Source organism: Nannospalax galili, unplaced genomic scaffold (genome assembly GCF_000622305.1).
Source record: "Nannospalax galili isolate Female #2095 unplaced genomic scaffold, S.galili_v1.0 scaffold888, whole genome shotgun sequence".
NCBI lineage: Eukaryota > Metazoa > Chordata > Mammalia > Rodentia > Spalacidae > Nannospalax > Nannospalax galili.
In genome coordinates, this window is record NW_008357921.1 from 180196 (window position 1) to 196243 (window position 16048).

The 16048-nt window shown below is 46.0% G+C and overlaps 1 protein-coding gene across 6 annotated transcripts in view; it reads right to left on the reverse strand.

The window, feature by feature from the left end:
- The window catches only part of LOC103751981 (sedoheptulokinase), a 70290-nt gene extending 54262 nt beyond the window's left edge, over nt 1-16028 (reverse strand). For all 6 annotated transcript variants that reach the window (XM_017794996.2, XM_029557461.1, XM_029557459.1 and 3 more), the window contains exons 1-4: nt 15753-16028; nt 8131-8272; nt 1490-1673; nt 750-902 (exon numbers count right to left, since the gene is read on the reverse strand). In XM_017794996.2, coding sequence (XP_017650485.1) covers nt 750-902; nt 1490-1673; nt 8131-8272; nt 15753-15914 — 641 coding nt within the window. In that variant the 5' untranslated portion in view covers nt 15915-16028. The remainder of the gene's footprint in view (nt 1-749; nt 903-1489; nt 1674-8130; nt 8273-15752) is intronic.
- Between the last annotated feature and the right edge of the window lie 20 nt (nt 16029-16048).

Here is a 16048-nt window from a genome sequence, read left to right on the forward strand (position 1 = left end):
CACTTGGGATTCACCTTGGGGTGGGGGGCTCACCCAGTCTAACAGCAGCCATCAGAAAGAGTGATAACAATAAAAAAAAAGGGTTTTTATTTAAAAAAAAAAAAAAAAGGAAGAGTTAGCATTGAGCCAGATTTCAAGGGCATTCCAGATCCCAGTACTTAAAGGAGACACAAATGCTCTGCAAAGGGAATACCAGGGTCCCAGTATGGTTAGAGTTGATGAGCACATTCCAGACCAAAGTCAGGCCCTGTGGCCTCCTGAACATCCAATGTATCCATCACTCAGGGTTAGTGAATAAAGGGCTGCCACCTACATAAAACATGCCAGAAAGTTCTTTACCTTAACTACCACGTGCTTTTTACTGTGTTTCAGAGCCCAAAATTGAAGCCCTGAAGGAAGTGAATTTACAGGGTATTGGAGTTCTGTACCTGCAAAGGCAAATGTTTATGTAAAATGAACTTAAAAGACACCCCTCCACCCAACTACCTCTGTTCTTAATCTTTATTTTATCTCTCTTTGTTTTGAGACAGGGTCTCACTATGTAGACCAGGCTGGCCTCAAACTCACAGAGATCTGCCTGCCTCTGCCTCCCAAGTACAGGGATTAAAGGCATGTATCACCATGCCCAGCCTCTGTTCTTAATCATCTTATTTTAAAATATAGTGAAGAGTGAAAGTTCCAGAAGGCAAAGCCCCCACTGAAGCTTCTCCCTTGGGACACCCAGAGCCACCCATGGGGTTAATACTCACATCTCCAAATTCCAGCTTTGGCTCTGGGTGTTGAAATATCCCCAGCTAGCGGCATTCTGGTCAGACATCAGGGGTCTTGGCAAGCCACATAGCATGGCAACCACATAGTCTTGGATAGTACCAGCTGCATCGTAGGACTTCAGGAACTCTGGGCTGGTCATCACACCAAAAATAGTTCAGCACAATGTAATGAGGATACGGAAACTTGTGCTGCCTAACTGTGATCAGAGAAGACTAGACAAGGCACAAGGGGGATGTAGCAACAATTTCACACACTACGGCTCAAATACAGCTGAATCCCTGGGAGAGGACCTCCCAGCCACTCCAGATAAAGTCATCCCAAGTCAGCCACAGGCAAGCAGACTTGGAGGAACAAGCACTTTGCCCAGGAAAACAGATCATGGTCCTGTCTCCTACAGCCCTGGCCTTCCAGTGAACTCACCTTGGCAAATCACTTCCTCTTGTCTCTCCTTTCCTCCACACCCTTACCGTTACCCCTACCCCTACACACACACACACACACACACACACACACACACACACCTGGATTAGAACCAGATAACCAATGGAAAGCCTCTGCAAATGGAATCAATCCCAGCCTATGACTGTACCTTGGGCCAGACGACACTCACTGAGGCACAGGCCAGCAGGTGAAGAGATGCTGACTAGCTAGAGATATCATCTCTGGCTACTTTCATGCCCAGGAAATTCTGTGCTCATTCAAAGAGCAGTTGTCATACCTATTTTTCAAAAACCAGAAGATGGTTGCACAGCCAAATCCTGTGGCCACACTGAGATGGGACTCTGGCTGAGGCAGAGAAGCCAGGAACCCACTGCTACACCGACCATCCTGCCATGTGACCAGGTGGCTTACAGCTCTGGGCTTAAACACAGAGGCAGGCCCTGCATTCATCCATTCACAGCCTGGAAGAAAGGAGATGAAAAACATGGAAAAAAGAGCACCGAGTAGGTACAGGCACAGCCGTGAGCCTTCTCTGCCAGTGAGTTCAATGTGCAGACATTTCTGGCAATGTTTCATTCATATATGGTTCTGATATCAGTGGCTGGGCAGGTCACCTACTGGGTCTTACTATGTAGCCCAGGCTGGCCTCTAGCATGCCATCTTCTTACCTCAGCCTCCAGAGTGCTGGGCTTACAGGCATGCACAACCACACCTGGCTTGTGATCAAGCTAATTTTCAATTTTTAGTGTGTCCTATTCTAAGAGTTCTGTCTCTGATACAATCAAATAACCCAGAACAGTATTTTCCTTGTGGAACAGTACTGCCCAAGTGTCTGTGAGCTGGCCTATGGGCTCATTTTCCCTGCCAACATCTGACTGCTCTGCCAAAAAATGCCACTGGGCCAGGTCTTGCTCTAAGGTGGATTCATGGGTAAATCTACAGCTAATCCACCCCCACCCTGCAAATAATCTCTTCAGACTAGGGCCTTCCATCTGGCCCTCAAGAATAAACAATAGTATGGGGCTGGAGAGATGGCTCAGCAGAAAACCCAGGTTCAAATCCCAGCACCCACATGGCAGCTAACAACCATCCATAACTCCAGTTTCAGGCAACCTGACCCCCTCTTCTATCCTCTGTGGGCATTGCAGGACAAGGTGCACTTACACATATGCAGGCATAATCCTCATATACATAAATCAACCAATCAATCAAAAAAAGTTTTTAAAGAATCAACAGTGTTATATGAATCCTTAGATTATAGGTTACCAACTCTGGAGTTGGATGGGCACAACTTTTCTCTAATGCCTTGGCTGTGTCCCTGAAGACACCTGTGTTCCTATGGCTGTAGGAATTAGTGACCATAATGGTCCAGAGGAGCCAGCAGTTCCCCTCCTGGCATGTCCTTTTCTTTGTGTTTTTCCTCTTATGATTCCTCTAAAACCAATCTTGGGAACAAAGGGTGGTGTCAAGCTAGCTCAACATCTTGGTGGCATCTACATTTGGAAGTTCAGAGCCAGAAAGCACTTTGAACTCTTGTCCTCTGGATGCTAGTGGCTCTGACACTTTTATCTCAGGCCACTAGCAAGGGGAAGGGTTATAGTTAAGAAGATTAAAGTTCTGTGTGAAGTTGTATATATTAATGAGACAGCACATGTACAGAACTCAGAACACTTACCAGCACAATAAATCTACATACTGTCACACCACCCTGAGCATACCTTATCCCATCTGATCTCAGAAGCTAATCAGGGTCAGGCCTGGGTAATATTGGATGGGAGAATGCTCAATAAGTGCTAGTAGAAGTGATGATGATGATGATGATGGTGATGGTGATGATGGTGATGATAACGATGATGGTAATGGTGATGATGATGAACCTTTAGATCTGCTATAGTTTGTATCTGGAATGTCTCCCAAAGCCCCTATGTATTAAAGGCTTGGTCCCATTTGGTGCTGTTGGGAAATGATATAAACTTTAAGAAGTGAGAGGGGTCTAGCAGGAGCTCTTTATGTCACTGGGGGCATGTTTCTCAATGGTTTCCCACTGAGGGACACCAGTTTTTTGTCTGTCTTTCTTGTCTACTTCCTAGCCATGAGGTGAGAAGTTTGGCTCTGCCACATATTCCCACCATGATACGCCACTACAGACCCAAAGCAATGCACTGGAACCTCTCAAACTGTGAGCTGAAATGACCTTTTCTCTGTATAAATTAATTCTATAGTAACAGAAAGCTGAATAACACAACTTCTAAACTCTGCCCTGGTCCTAAGACTTTTCCAGCAGCCTCTAAGATAAACAGCGTACCTCCCTACATATCTTCTCATCAAATATGGGCTGTTTCTCATGCTACCATGCAACTTAAATACAATCACTGCAGCAGAATGGGGAAAGAATGTCGACATGAAGTGTCAGTCCAGAAAAGTTCACAGTAATTGAAGACACTCAGGACTTCAATTACTGGGCAAAGGTGAGAATCTGTCCCCTACTGAAGAATGGTGCCTGCTCTCTTAGTCAAGCAGAGTAAAAGTTTTACTGTGTCTGACCTCAGACCCTATATCTAGAATCCCAGGTCATCATATTTTTCTATAAATTTGCACACAGAGAACCAAAGAGAGAGAGCTACCTGCCCCTCCCCATACTTAGTTCCAGGCTATGAAGAATCCATTCATTCATGTACTCATTCGTGGCTGTATGATATATTGACCAAGTGTCTAATGAACATTAAGTACTAGTTCTATTCTAGTCTCTAAGCACATGGCAATGAACCAGGGAAATCACTGCTTCCATAGAGCATGCATGCTAGGGATGGAGACAGAATATAAACAAGTGAAGGTGTAATACCCACTACTTTTAACTGCTATGAAAAATGTGTGAAAGGGGAAGGAGAAAGTGAAACGTTGTTGGAGGTAGTCCAGGAAGTCCTTTCTGAAGTGACATGTGAAGAAGGACATGCAGACAGATGGAATGGTGAGGGCAAAAACTGAAGCACCTGGTCAAGCAATCTGTGTTAGTATTCCTGGCCAGTGCTTAGCACAGCAAGGAGGCAGGTTACAGGTCTCCACCTGTAACCTTGGACACCAGGCACCCACAACATCTGCTTGGTGTCATGTTAAGTTTCCCTTATGGGCAGGGACAGGGACAGGCCACTTCCTTCTGGGAGCAACCTCCTCCACAGAAGCACTCTTGCCAGAAGCTAAGTTTGGGCTTCTTACCCCAATGCTAAACCTGCGTCTCTATGGCTTTGTTTAGTCCTTTATCTACTTCCAGAACTCTTTTGATACCACTTTTACATTTTTTAATTGTAATTTCATGAAAAAGCAACAATAGTATATTTATCATGTGCCAGATATTGTCTGACACACTTTAAAAATACGAATTCAAGCTGGGTGTGGTGGCATACACCTTTAGTCCCAGCATTAAGGAGGCAGAGGCAGGCAGACCTATGTGAGTTCGAGGCCAGCCTGGTCTACATAGTGAGTTCCAGGACAGCTGGGGCTACAGGGAGACCCTGTCTCAAAAAGACCAAAATGTGTGTGTGTGTGTGTGTGTGTGTGTGTGTGTGTGTGTGTGTGTGAATTCAGGGCTAGAGAGATGGCTTAGCCTTAAAGGCTCAGGCTCACAACCTAAATGTCAAAAATAGGAATTTGCTTAATCTGCATGATAACTTTATAAAGCAGATGTAATTATTATCTCCACATAAGAAAATGAAGCAGAAAGCTTTTAAAATTGAATCAACTTCACATGGTGAATAAGTGGTAGAATCAGAACACAAATCTAGACAGCCTGCCCCAGAATCGGACCGATGGGTATCACCTTTTCTTTCTTCCTTTCTTCCCTTTGAGGAAGAGTTGGTATATCTAAAAATTTTTAATGACATAAATGATAAATGAACACATTCTCCATATAAAATCTTCAGTAGTACAGATAGAGCAAAGTCTTGCTTGGCCCCATGTAAGTCGCAGCCCCTTCCTGGTACTGTCAGCACAAGCTGGACAACTGTGCATTTACACTCATGTTTAAAACACAGCATGTTTTACTTTATGTAACCAATGTGGGTGTGGCTCTTAAAGTGTGTTTGTTTAAACAATAGCACTGCACTGTATTTATTGTTGCCCAACAACATATTTTAAGTTCTTTGTATGTCAATGCACTTGAATGTACCTTATTCTTTCTAACAACTAAGTATCATCCCTCAGCATGGGCCTGACAGCATTTATGTAATAAGTCCCCACAGGTAAATGTCCCCTTTCCACTACTGTAAACACGGATGGAGTAAAGGGTGGTAACCATGCCCAGACTGTAATTCCTGAGTCATAGCAGCTTACCTGCCAAGCTGCCCTTCAAAACAGCTCTACTAATTTACACTATTTAAATACCAGCTGCAGTATTTATAGTAAACCAGTTTTCCACCCTTTTGACAACTCTTGACATTCCCAAACTTTTAGATTTCTCACAGCCCAGTAGGTAGAAAGTGATTTCTCATGGTTGCTGACATCTGCATTTTCCAAACTGCTGATGGCATGGAGCATCACCTCTTTGTTTCTTCTTCTGGGTTTTGCTTGCCGGGATCTTTAAGGCCCGTCAGTCTTTGCTATTGCTGTTCTCTTTGTCCTGATAATCTGTCCTTCATCTACACTACACTGGCATGTTTGTGTCCAATCTACAGCTCACCTTTTAGCTTCGTTTTGTGACTCCCATTCTCTCCTTTTATTGAGCCTGAAAATAGAATCTGAAAACAGGTATAACCACAGGCCTCTCAAAAAAACGCTAATCACTCCCAGTCCTCCAACTTGCTCGCCTGTGTCCTCACTGAAGCACTTAGCTCTCTGCTCAAGTTGCAGGTACCTAACTATGTTGGCTGTGTTCTAGAAGGTACAAGCGTCTATCATTCCTTTCTATATCTCCCTTGGGGCCCAGCACAGGGTCTACACCTGTTAGGTACTAAAACCAACCTGAATTGTGGCCACCATCAAAAACAGCACAACCTGATCCCAAATCTGATTTCATTGGCCTCCACAAAGCAGGAATCATCATCACCAAATATAGGCTTCCTCCTTCCCGGAATCAGAAAGCAAAACAAGGCAGCAGACCCACTCAATAAAATTTTAAGCAGCTCTTCCAATGATGTGGCTGATGGTTTGTGTGGTTGGTACACAGTCCAGGAGACAGGCAGAAAGGGAGGCGGGTGACCAGACCCCAATCATTAGCTCTCTGCTGTCTCTTTGGAAAGGGTTTTAGTATTAAAAGGACATTTATTCTCGTTAATGAAGAATTAGGGAATTTAAAAAGCTTTTACAACCTAGACTCCCTAGGAGACATTAGCTCTGGCACGCTCATCGCCTCCTGCTCCTACCACTGCTTAGAGCCAGGCAGTTTCCTTGTCTGGGCTGGCCTGATGACAGGCAGACATGAAAGGGAGGGAGAGAAGGAGAGAGGGGAGGAGAGAAGGAAGGAGGGAGGGAGGGAGGGAGGGAAGGAAGGAAGGAGGGAGACTTTTATAGTTACCTATCCCAGTCTGGAGTGGGGTTCAAAGGAGGAATCACTAGACAAGGCAAGTCACCACTCAGCCCAGCAGACTCTCTAGACAGAAAGGAATGAATCCAGCATTCCCATCTTAACTACACCACCCATCGACCCACAGCAGCGCTTTATCCTCTGCTTAAAATATCTGCACTTGGCCTATAGTCCTCACTATTTGGTAGGTATGAGACTCCATCTCAAAAGAAACACAAAGTCACCTGCTCTCAGCGCTGATGTTACTGATGCTGAAAGATGGCTTCCTAACACTACCCTTCCTAGTTTATGTCTATGTCACATTTTCTATACTTTTTTAAAATCTTTGGCTAGCATAACAGGGAGTTCCTGACTTTCTATAGGAGCCATTCCTTCCCTGGACATTCTGTGGGAAGCCCTCCCTTCACTGTTCCCTCCTGTGGCTCTGCTGCTCCTGGAGGCCTTTAAAGATTCGGTGTCTGAAATCAGACAGACCTGGTTCAAAAGTTGGAGTCTCCACTTGCTGCCATACAATCCTGAGCATGTTATTCTAACCTCTCTGAACCTCCAACTCCTCACTGCACAATGGTGACAGTCACCTTCACGAGGGTATTGAGAAAGATGGATGAGATCATGCGGGTAATATCCTTAGGCTCACACCTGGCATCTGAAGCGCTCCTTGTTTTCCTGGCTCAGTTTCTTCCAGAGGGCCACACAGAATAGATCACCACCTCTGCATGACAGCAGATCTTCAGCAGATGACAAATTAAGTAATGCTTTGCAGGCATGCGCTTTGCATGCACTGAGCCTGGGTCCAATCCCCAGCACCAAATAACAAAACAACGAAATATTAATAATAATGTTTTCCCCGTAAAAGTGATAGTACATAGAATTAGTTGAAATTACGGAAAGATTAAAAACTATGCCCAACAAGGCCTGGTGGCACAGGTTTGTAATTCTAGCTGCTCAGGAGGTTGAGACAGGAGGACTGCAATTTCTCTGCAGCCTGCCTGAACTATAGTGAGTGCAAGCCCAGTCTGGACAATTTATCAAGATGCTGTCTCAAAATAAAAAGCAAAAAGAGGGTTAGGGGATGTAGTTCAGTGAGAGAGTACTTGCCTAGCATGTGCGAGGCCTTGAGCTGAATCCCCAGAACAACAACCAGAGTTGAAGACTCAGTTTTTCCTCTGGCTGTTCACAGCTAATGTTCATGGATATGCAAGTAGACAATTCACTTTTCATTACACATTTGACCCAGACAAAGTGTACACAAAACAGAGGGGACAGCATGAGATAGCGTATTCTGAAGCATAAGACACTACACTCATGGCAGAACAAACTGGCCCTGGTCAGAGGGCCCTTTGCAGCCCTGCTCTGGGTTGTTAAGTGGCAGTAGCGTGAGGTATCGCCCACACCCAGTGTACCTTGGCCTGCTTTCCAAAACATGACACCATGCATCTGTCCCGACACTCCGATGCCCCCAACTCTCCGAAGCTGCTGCCGCGGAAGGGCATCGAGGCACTGGTTTAGGGCTTGGATGATTCTACTCACATCCTGCTCCTGGCCCTGGAAACAGAACAGGACAGAGTGGACACAGGCAGACAAACAGGAAGGCCAATGAGGATAGGCCCTGAGGGATTTCCTGGAGGGAGTACTGGACACTCATTCCCCTAGGGTCACTTTCAAGACCTGCTGGGTTAGATGTGGGACTGAATACTCTGGTTTAGCTCCAGCTGGACCTGGGCTGGGACTGACAAAGGAAGAGGAAGCACAGTTGCAAACAAGATCCAGCAGATAGGACAGGCTCTGCATTCCACTGTGGGTCAGGCTGAGCTAAGAGAAGCGCTAGTCCACACTGTCAGTAGGAGAAATAAGGGGAGGGTCTCCTTCACAAGGAACGTGGAATGGTGAGGCTGGGGCCACAGCAGGGAGGAGTCTGACAGTGCACTGGCAGAGGAAATTCTGCTCCCTCCCTTCCATTCCAGATTGGATGGAATGAATAGAGACAACAGACAGATTCAATAGGAAAAAAAGGCATACAGATTTATTGACAGGCAAAGGCAGTGGGGACCACAGCACGAAGGGAAACCACAGGTGTTGAGGACTCATTGGCCCAGCATGAGTCTGAATTCACACTGCTCTTTTTATTAGAATGAAGGAAGAAAGAACAGGAAATGTGGGCAATTTTGAAAAGTCTTAAAAGATAATAAGGGAAGAGAGACAGAAATTAGTTTGCAATATGATTATCTCTGGAATTTGAATGAGCCCATAGGCTAGGCATTATACAGGTGAGCTCCATTCCTCAGTCTTTTCTGACTGAATTAAAAGATAAGATTTCAGGACTAGATGGAAGGTAGGTCTAGTGCCTTTGCGGTCTGATCTCTTTGAGGTGGGGGCACAGCAATCTCATCCTGTTGCCCAAGCTGGCCCTCAACTTCTGAGACCTGGTTATCCCCATTCCTGCCCCAGCCTCCCAAGGAGCTGAAATATGAGGCCCACATCCAGCTTGGAGCCTGGTCTTGATGCATATAAGAGAAATCCTCTCCATGTGTTTGGGTAGGGAGAAACTAGACAAAGTTAGAGGGACCTTGATTCTAAACCTGCTTTTAAAATATTTTCATTTCCTGGGGCTGGAGAGATGGCTCAGCAGTTAAGAACACTGGTTGTTCTTGCAGAAGACCCAGGTTCGAATCCCAACACCTACATGGCAGCTAACAACGGTCCGTAACTCCAGTCCCAGGGGATCTGACAGCCTCTTCTGACCTCCACGAGCATTGCACGACACGGGTGCACTTACCCACACGCAGGCAATACACACATACACATAAAATAAAAATAATAAATTTTAAAAAACTTTCATTTCCTCCACAGCAACTTTCTCAGTACAACAAAAGATATCATATTGTGGGGAAGGGTACCATTTTCTGAGCCTCAATACAGGAAAGATGTGGTCAAGAAAGATCCAAGGGAACTGGAGAGATGGCTCAGTGGTTAAGAGCACTGGCTGTTCTTGCAGAAGACCCGGGTTCAAATCCCAGCACCCACATGGTGGCTAACGGCCATCCATAAACCCCAGTTCCCTCTTCTGTCCTCCACAGACACTGCACAATATTGGTGAACTTACAAACATGCAGGCTAACACTCATACACATAAAATAAAAATAAATAAATTTTAAAAAGACCCAAGGACTAAAGCCCTCCAGGATAAGCCTTAGTGTTTTCATCTACTTGGTCTTTAGTTTGTCCAGCAGGCAAGTCCTGAGTGCTATGGCAGCCAGGAACTACATATGAAATCAAAACCCACCTCAGCAAGGAGAAGCTCAGGGTACATTTGGGGCACAGAATCAAAGGCTGAGCTGTGTACATGGTGGTGGAAAATGAGGTTGGAAGTGAGGCGAGACAGAGGCCCAATCCCTGGGCCTCCGGCTCCAGGCTGATGGGCTCCTCCTGAAGGTAATGTGAGCCCCAGAGTGTTCTGAAAAAGAAAGCATCAGGGCTTTCAGAGGATAAACTAATACAACGGCATCAGTAACACAAGGAGACACTTATGGTAGAGAGATTTTTCAGGGACAGAGAAGACACAGAAGAAAGCTAGGACCACTTTTCCCTGAGGAATCTTTTCTTCTGACTTCCTCCCTCCTTGAAACAGTGACAGCCAAGTATGCCAATCATCCCACTTACTGGGGCAAGGGAGCAGCAGCACGAGGATAGCTGGAGCCCAAAAGTCTGAGAACACCTGGGTAACACAGTGAGACTCCATCTCTAATAAATAAATAGCCGATCCTGGGGATGGGGAGATGGCTGTCAGTAAAGTGCTTGCCATGCAAGCATGAGGACCCGTTTTCAATCCCCAGCACCCACATAAAAAACCCCAGCACTGGGGAGGAAGAGACCACAGCATCCCTGGGGCTCACTGGCCAGTCAGCTAGCTAAACTGACAAGCTCCAGGTTCAATGAAAGATCCTATCTCAAAAAATAAGGTGGACAGACAATTGGGAAAGACACCCAATGCTGACCTCTGGCCTCCACATGCATGCACACGTGTGCACACTCTCTCTCTCTCTTTCTCTCTCGCTCTCGCTCTCGCTCTCGCTCTCTCTCACTCGGAGAGAGAGGCTTGAGAGATGGGGCTCAGCAGTTAAGAGTGCTTGCTACTCTTACAGAGGACTTGGGTTCAGTTCCCAGGACCCACATGGAAGTACAAACTGTAACACCAGTTCCAGGGTATCCACCGCCCTCTTCTGGCCTTCAGGAGCACCAGGCATGCACATAGTAAATATACATACATGCAGGCAAAACATTTATATACAGGCTAGAGAGATGTCAGTGGTAAGTGTATTAGCTGATCTTGCGGAGGGCCCAGGTTCAGTTACTAGCACCCACATGACAGCTAACAACCATCTGTAACTCCAATTCCAGGGAATCTGACGCCCTCTGCCAACCTCTGTGGGCACTGCATGACATGGGTGCACTTACATACATGCAGGTAAAACACTCATACACATAAAAAATAATAAAATATTTTTTTAAAGTAGGGTTCTGAGTTTCATGAATTGAAAACTTACTTTGATTTCATCTAAAATAAAATATGTTGGCACATGAAAATCACTTCAAGTACAAAATAAATGATCATTTAACAACTAGAAGGATCTATGAATAGTTCAGAAAAGGAGAAGAGAAATGTGGCTCATCTCCCAATAAATGCTAGCTCTCTGTCAAAGCAGAAAGCTTAGTCTGAGGGAAACATGAGAAGACTTCATTCTCGGGATTCATGGTTCCCGCCAGGGAGTGCCACCTACCCTCCTGAGAACAAATCTGCAGCGTGGTCCAGGACAGTTCTTGGCCATAACAAGCATGCACAAAACAGGAACACAGCAGGAAGGTGAGGAGGGGTAGGCTGGGGAGGAAGTGGGGAGTGCAGAGAGCAGATCCTGAGCAGGTAACACAAGGTAACAAGATTCCTTTCAGCTATGCCAGCCAGACTGACACAGCAGTAAAAGACACACAGGGGAGGTGCATGGCTATGTGTGATCTCCAAAGAGGAAGAAAGACAGGGAGGACATGGGTGAAAGAAGAAAGTAGAGGACCGCCTGTCCAGTCTGGATTGAAATGTATCATATGTACAAAGCACATCCAAGGGCTGGAGAAATGGCTCTGACAGTCAATGCTTCCTTACAAGCATGAGCAACTGAGTTTGACCCCTGGAACCCATGCTAAAAAAAGAAGTCTGGGGACTACAGAGAGAGCTCAGTGGTTAAGAGCACCGACTGCCCTTGTAGAGGACCCGGGTTCAATTCCCAGCCACATGGTGGCTATGAACCATCCTTAACTTCAGTTCCAGGGGAATGTGATGCCCTCCTCTGACCTCTGCAGTACTGCACAACACGGATGTACTCACATACATGCAGGCAATACACTCATACACATAAAATAAATAAATATTAAATAAATAAATTTTAAAATATTTTAAAAAGTCCGGCACTGTGGTGTATACAGTTTTAACCCCAGCACTGGGGAAGCAAAAGCAGATCCCTGGGGCTCATGGACCATCCAGCCTAGCCTACTTGTCAAACTCCAGGCCTCTGGGAGATCTTGTCTCAAGAAAAGGTGGATAGAGCCCGGGGATCAACACCCAAGGTTGTTCTCCACAGCCACGTGCACACCCACACACAGAGACAGAGCTCAGAATTAGCATGAAAAAAGAATGCCCGAGCCAGGTGTGGTGGCACAAGTCTTTAATCCCAGCACTCTGGATTAGATTCACAAAGGCAAGTGGATCTCTGTGAGTTTGAGGTCAGCCTGGTCTAGTGAGTTCCAGACCAGCCATAGTGAGACCCTGTCTCAACAAAACAACAACAACAAAAGAATATTTCATTAACATATTTCTATTATTGCACATCAAAATAATATTCTACATATACTGAGTTAAATAGAATACATAATTAAAATTATTCATCCCAATACTTGGGAGACAAAGACAGGTGAATCTGTGTGTTACAGGCCAGCATGGTCTATATAGTGAGTTCCAGAGCAGCTGGCACTATATAGTGAGACCCTGTCTCAAAATAAAATAAAATAAATTTCTCATGTTCCTTTTACTTCTTTTAAAACAGATACTCAAAAAACTGAAATTTACATATGTGGTTCACATTTGTGACTTGTATTTCTGTTAAATAGTACTTAAAGTCCCCAAATGGCCACAGACAGTGCATTTAAGACAGAGTGGCCTCTGTTTAAAATGAGTCCAGGGTGGGTGAGTTGTGTGGGTGGAGACTGGAGGAGGAAACTGAGCTGGGCAGGGAGTGAAAACAAGAAAGCAGTGTTCAATAGTTCATTTTAGGAGTGTGGTCAGGGCAGTCCTGGGACAATGTGTGTACACCCACACTGTAACAGAAAAACCACTGTTGCCACCCTTTCTCGGTTCATAACATCAGTGGGTCTATAACCAGATCAAGTCCTAGAACTTTAGACTTCAAAAAAGTGCTTAGTAACTCATTCAAACCCACTGATGCTTGTGCCCCTACAACTCAGGGACTGAATCCAGAGAGGATAAATAAGAAAGGGTCGCATAGCTTCTCTCCTGTGTTTTAGCTGCATAGAGTGCCACATATCTGTAATCCCAGCACTTGGGAGGCTGAGACAAGAAGATCCAAGTTTGAGGCCAGCCTGGGCTAAATAACAAGACTCTATCTCAAAACCAAAAAACAATAAATTTGTCTTTTAAACTGCAAATACTTAAGAACTTGACCTTTTGCATAGCTGCCAAGTCTGAAAAGTTGTTGATGTTGTGTTGAGACAGGGTCTCACCAGGGTTGTCCTTTTCAGTACATGACTGAAAAGTATGGACAGACATGAGGAAAGGCTATCATAGATCAGTGGTTCTCCTTCAAGAGTGATTTGGCTCCCATGGAGGACTTGTGGCAATGGAGAGACAATTTGGTTTGTCCCATGTGGGAGGAAGAAGTGCTGCAGGTACCTTGTAGGTGGAGGCCAGGGGATAACGCTAAACATTCTACAGTGAACAAGACAGTCCACAACATAGAATTATGCAGCTCCAAAAGTCAACAGAACGAAGGTGGAGAAACCTGCCACAGATGAGAACCATGGAAATGCTGTTTATCCCAGAGCAAAGCTCATTTGTGGAGGATGCAGGGGTGGGGGTGGGGCAGGTAATTTCTGACCTCTTCTGAGACCTTCTGGGAATGATGTGGTACTGGGTGTGGCTGTAAGCAAAGAACAGCCAGCTGGATGCTGAGGGAAGTGGGAGAAACTTGTTCTGGAGAAGTGATCTTTTTTTGTTTTTTGGTCTTTTTGAGTCAGGATCTCCCTGCAGCCCCAGCTGGCCTGGAACTATGTAGACCAAGCTGACCTTGAACTCACAGAGATCCTCCTGCCTCTCTGCCTCCAGAGTGCTGGGATTAAAGGCATGCACCACCACACCCGGCTGAAGAAGTGATCTTGAACTAGGGATCAAGTGTTAGAGCACTATCCTAGCACACATGAGAGACTCTGGGTTCAGTCCCCAACACCAAAAAAATGAGAAGCAGCTCTTATTTTATGAGAAAAGGGCAGTGCCTGAACCCACTGTACTCTGATCCCAGTTCCGCTGTTCAACCCACAGGATCAGAGCCAATTTCACCTCCATTTCATAATCCATGAAGTCAAATAATCATTCTAAAACACCATGTGGCTCCAGCCAAACCAAATTTGAAGGCCTCTAGGAAAACGCAAAGTGCTTCTGAAATTTTTATCCTCTCAAACGCTTCCCAGCAAGATGGATTCTGAACCCTAAAGAATTGAATACAGATAGTTGCCAAGATCTTCGGAAAAACAAAGTTCTTAAGTATGGGGTAATGCCCAGAAAATCATTTATGGCTCAAAGAAGCCACCTAGTTCAAACCAGGGAACAAGATGAGGTCCAGGAAAGAAGTTACATTCTACCTTGATATTAATTTCTATTGTCAATTGACTGAATATAAGCCATAACTTTTTAAGAAACTTAACAGGAGCTTTTTCTGAGGATTGACATCCTTCCTAAGCCTACCTGCAGAGCCTACTGTCCTGAATTTGTACCTTTTTAAAAAAATGTTCACTCATCGTGTGTGTGTGTGCATACATGTATGTGTGTACATGCACAGGTGTATGTGTACATGTGCATGCCACAGTATGTGGAAGTCAGAGGACAATTTTTCAGGAGTCAGTTTTCTCCAAGATAGGTTCCAAAGTGGAATTTGATTCAGGCCTGACACCTGCTGAGCCATCTTGTGAGCCCCTAAATTTGTCCTGCTCTATCTTGTAGTTTTCAAAAGCCTCTGGTTCTGGTGTATATCAGATTTTTGTTGCTGTTTTTGGGGGGGGCGGGGTTAAGACAGGGTGTTCCACCAACTGGCCTCTTGGTGTAGACCAGGCCTGCCTCTGTCTCCCCAGTCCTGGGAATTAAAACTGAGCCACCACAGCTGATTGATTGTTTTAGATACTATAGACTTATCTCCCAGTGTTTTCCTGTCTACTCTGACATCTTTCCTCCAGGGAATCTTAGTTCCGGCTTTGCTAATCAAGTGAATTTTTGAGTCCACATTCCCTACTTGGGAATGTCAGGATCAAGATAGGCCCTAATTCTGCATGATTTCCGGGACACAATCCATGCTCAACCCTGGGGAACAAACCGATTCCTGAACTTGAGGGCACAGGGCAGAGAAGGACGTCCCGAAGCAGCAAGAGTGACAGGCAGACTTGTGGTTTTCTCTGAGAGCAATTCCTCTCAGGTCGAAGTACAAAAAGTGGAGGGCAGAGAGCGGAGGGCTCCAGTGCCACGGGCCCCTGGCGGAAGCCAGACGGTGGGGAGATCGGTGTGCAAGCTCCTGGGTCAAAACTAACAGTTTAGGTTGAGCTGCAGCAGGCAGAGAGACCCCTGCAGGAGAGGGCAGCAGACGGAGGTCAGACAGGCTGCTCATTGTCGGGGGACTTCTTTGCAGCAAGCTGCTGCCGGGATGCCACCTGCGCCAGGAGGTTCCTTAGGGGCGGCGGCTGCAGGGTGCTGCCTCACCTGGGACCCGGCCACCGAGCTCTCGGTCTCCGCCCTCGCAGCCCGGGCGCAGCTCGCCAGTACCACAAACCCGGATGGGTGGTCGGGGGCGGCCTCCAGCAGCGCGGCCTTCACGGACGTGGTGCCCAAGTCAATACCGAGAGTGACGGGCGGCGAAGCCATGGCAGCGGTGGCCGCGCAGCTCTGGTCGCCCAGAACCCGGCTCCACCAGCTCACTCGCCCCAGATGCAGGCACTGGACGGGGCTTCCCTACCAGGATTTCTGCAACACTCAACATGGCGGCCTCTCCTCTTCCC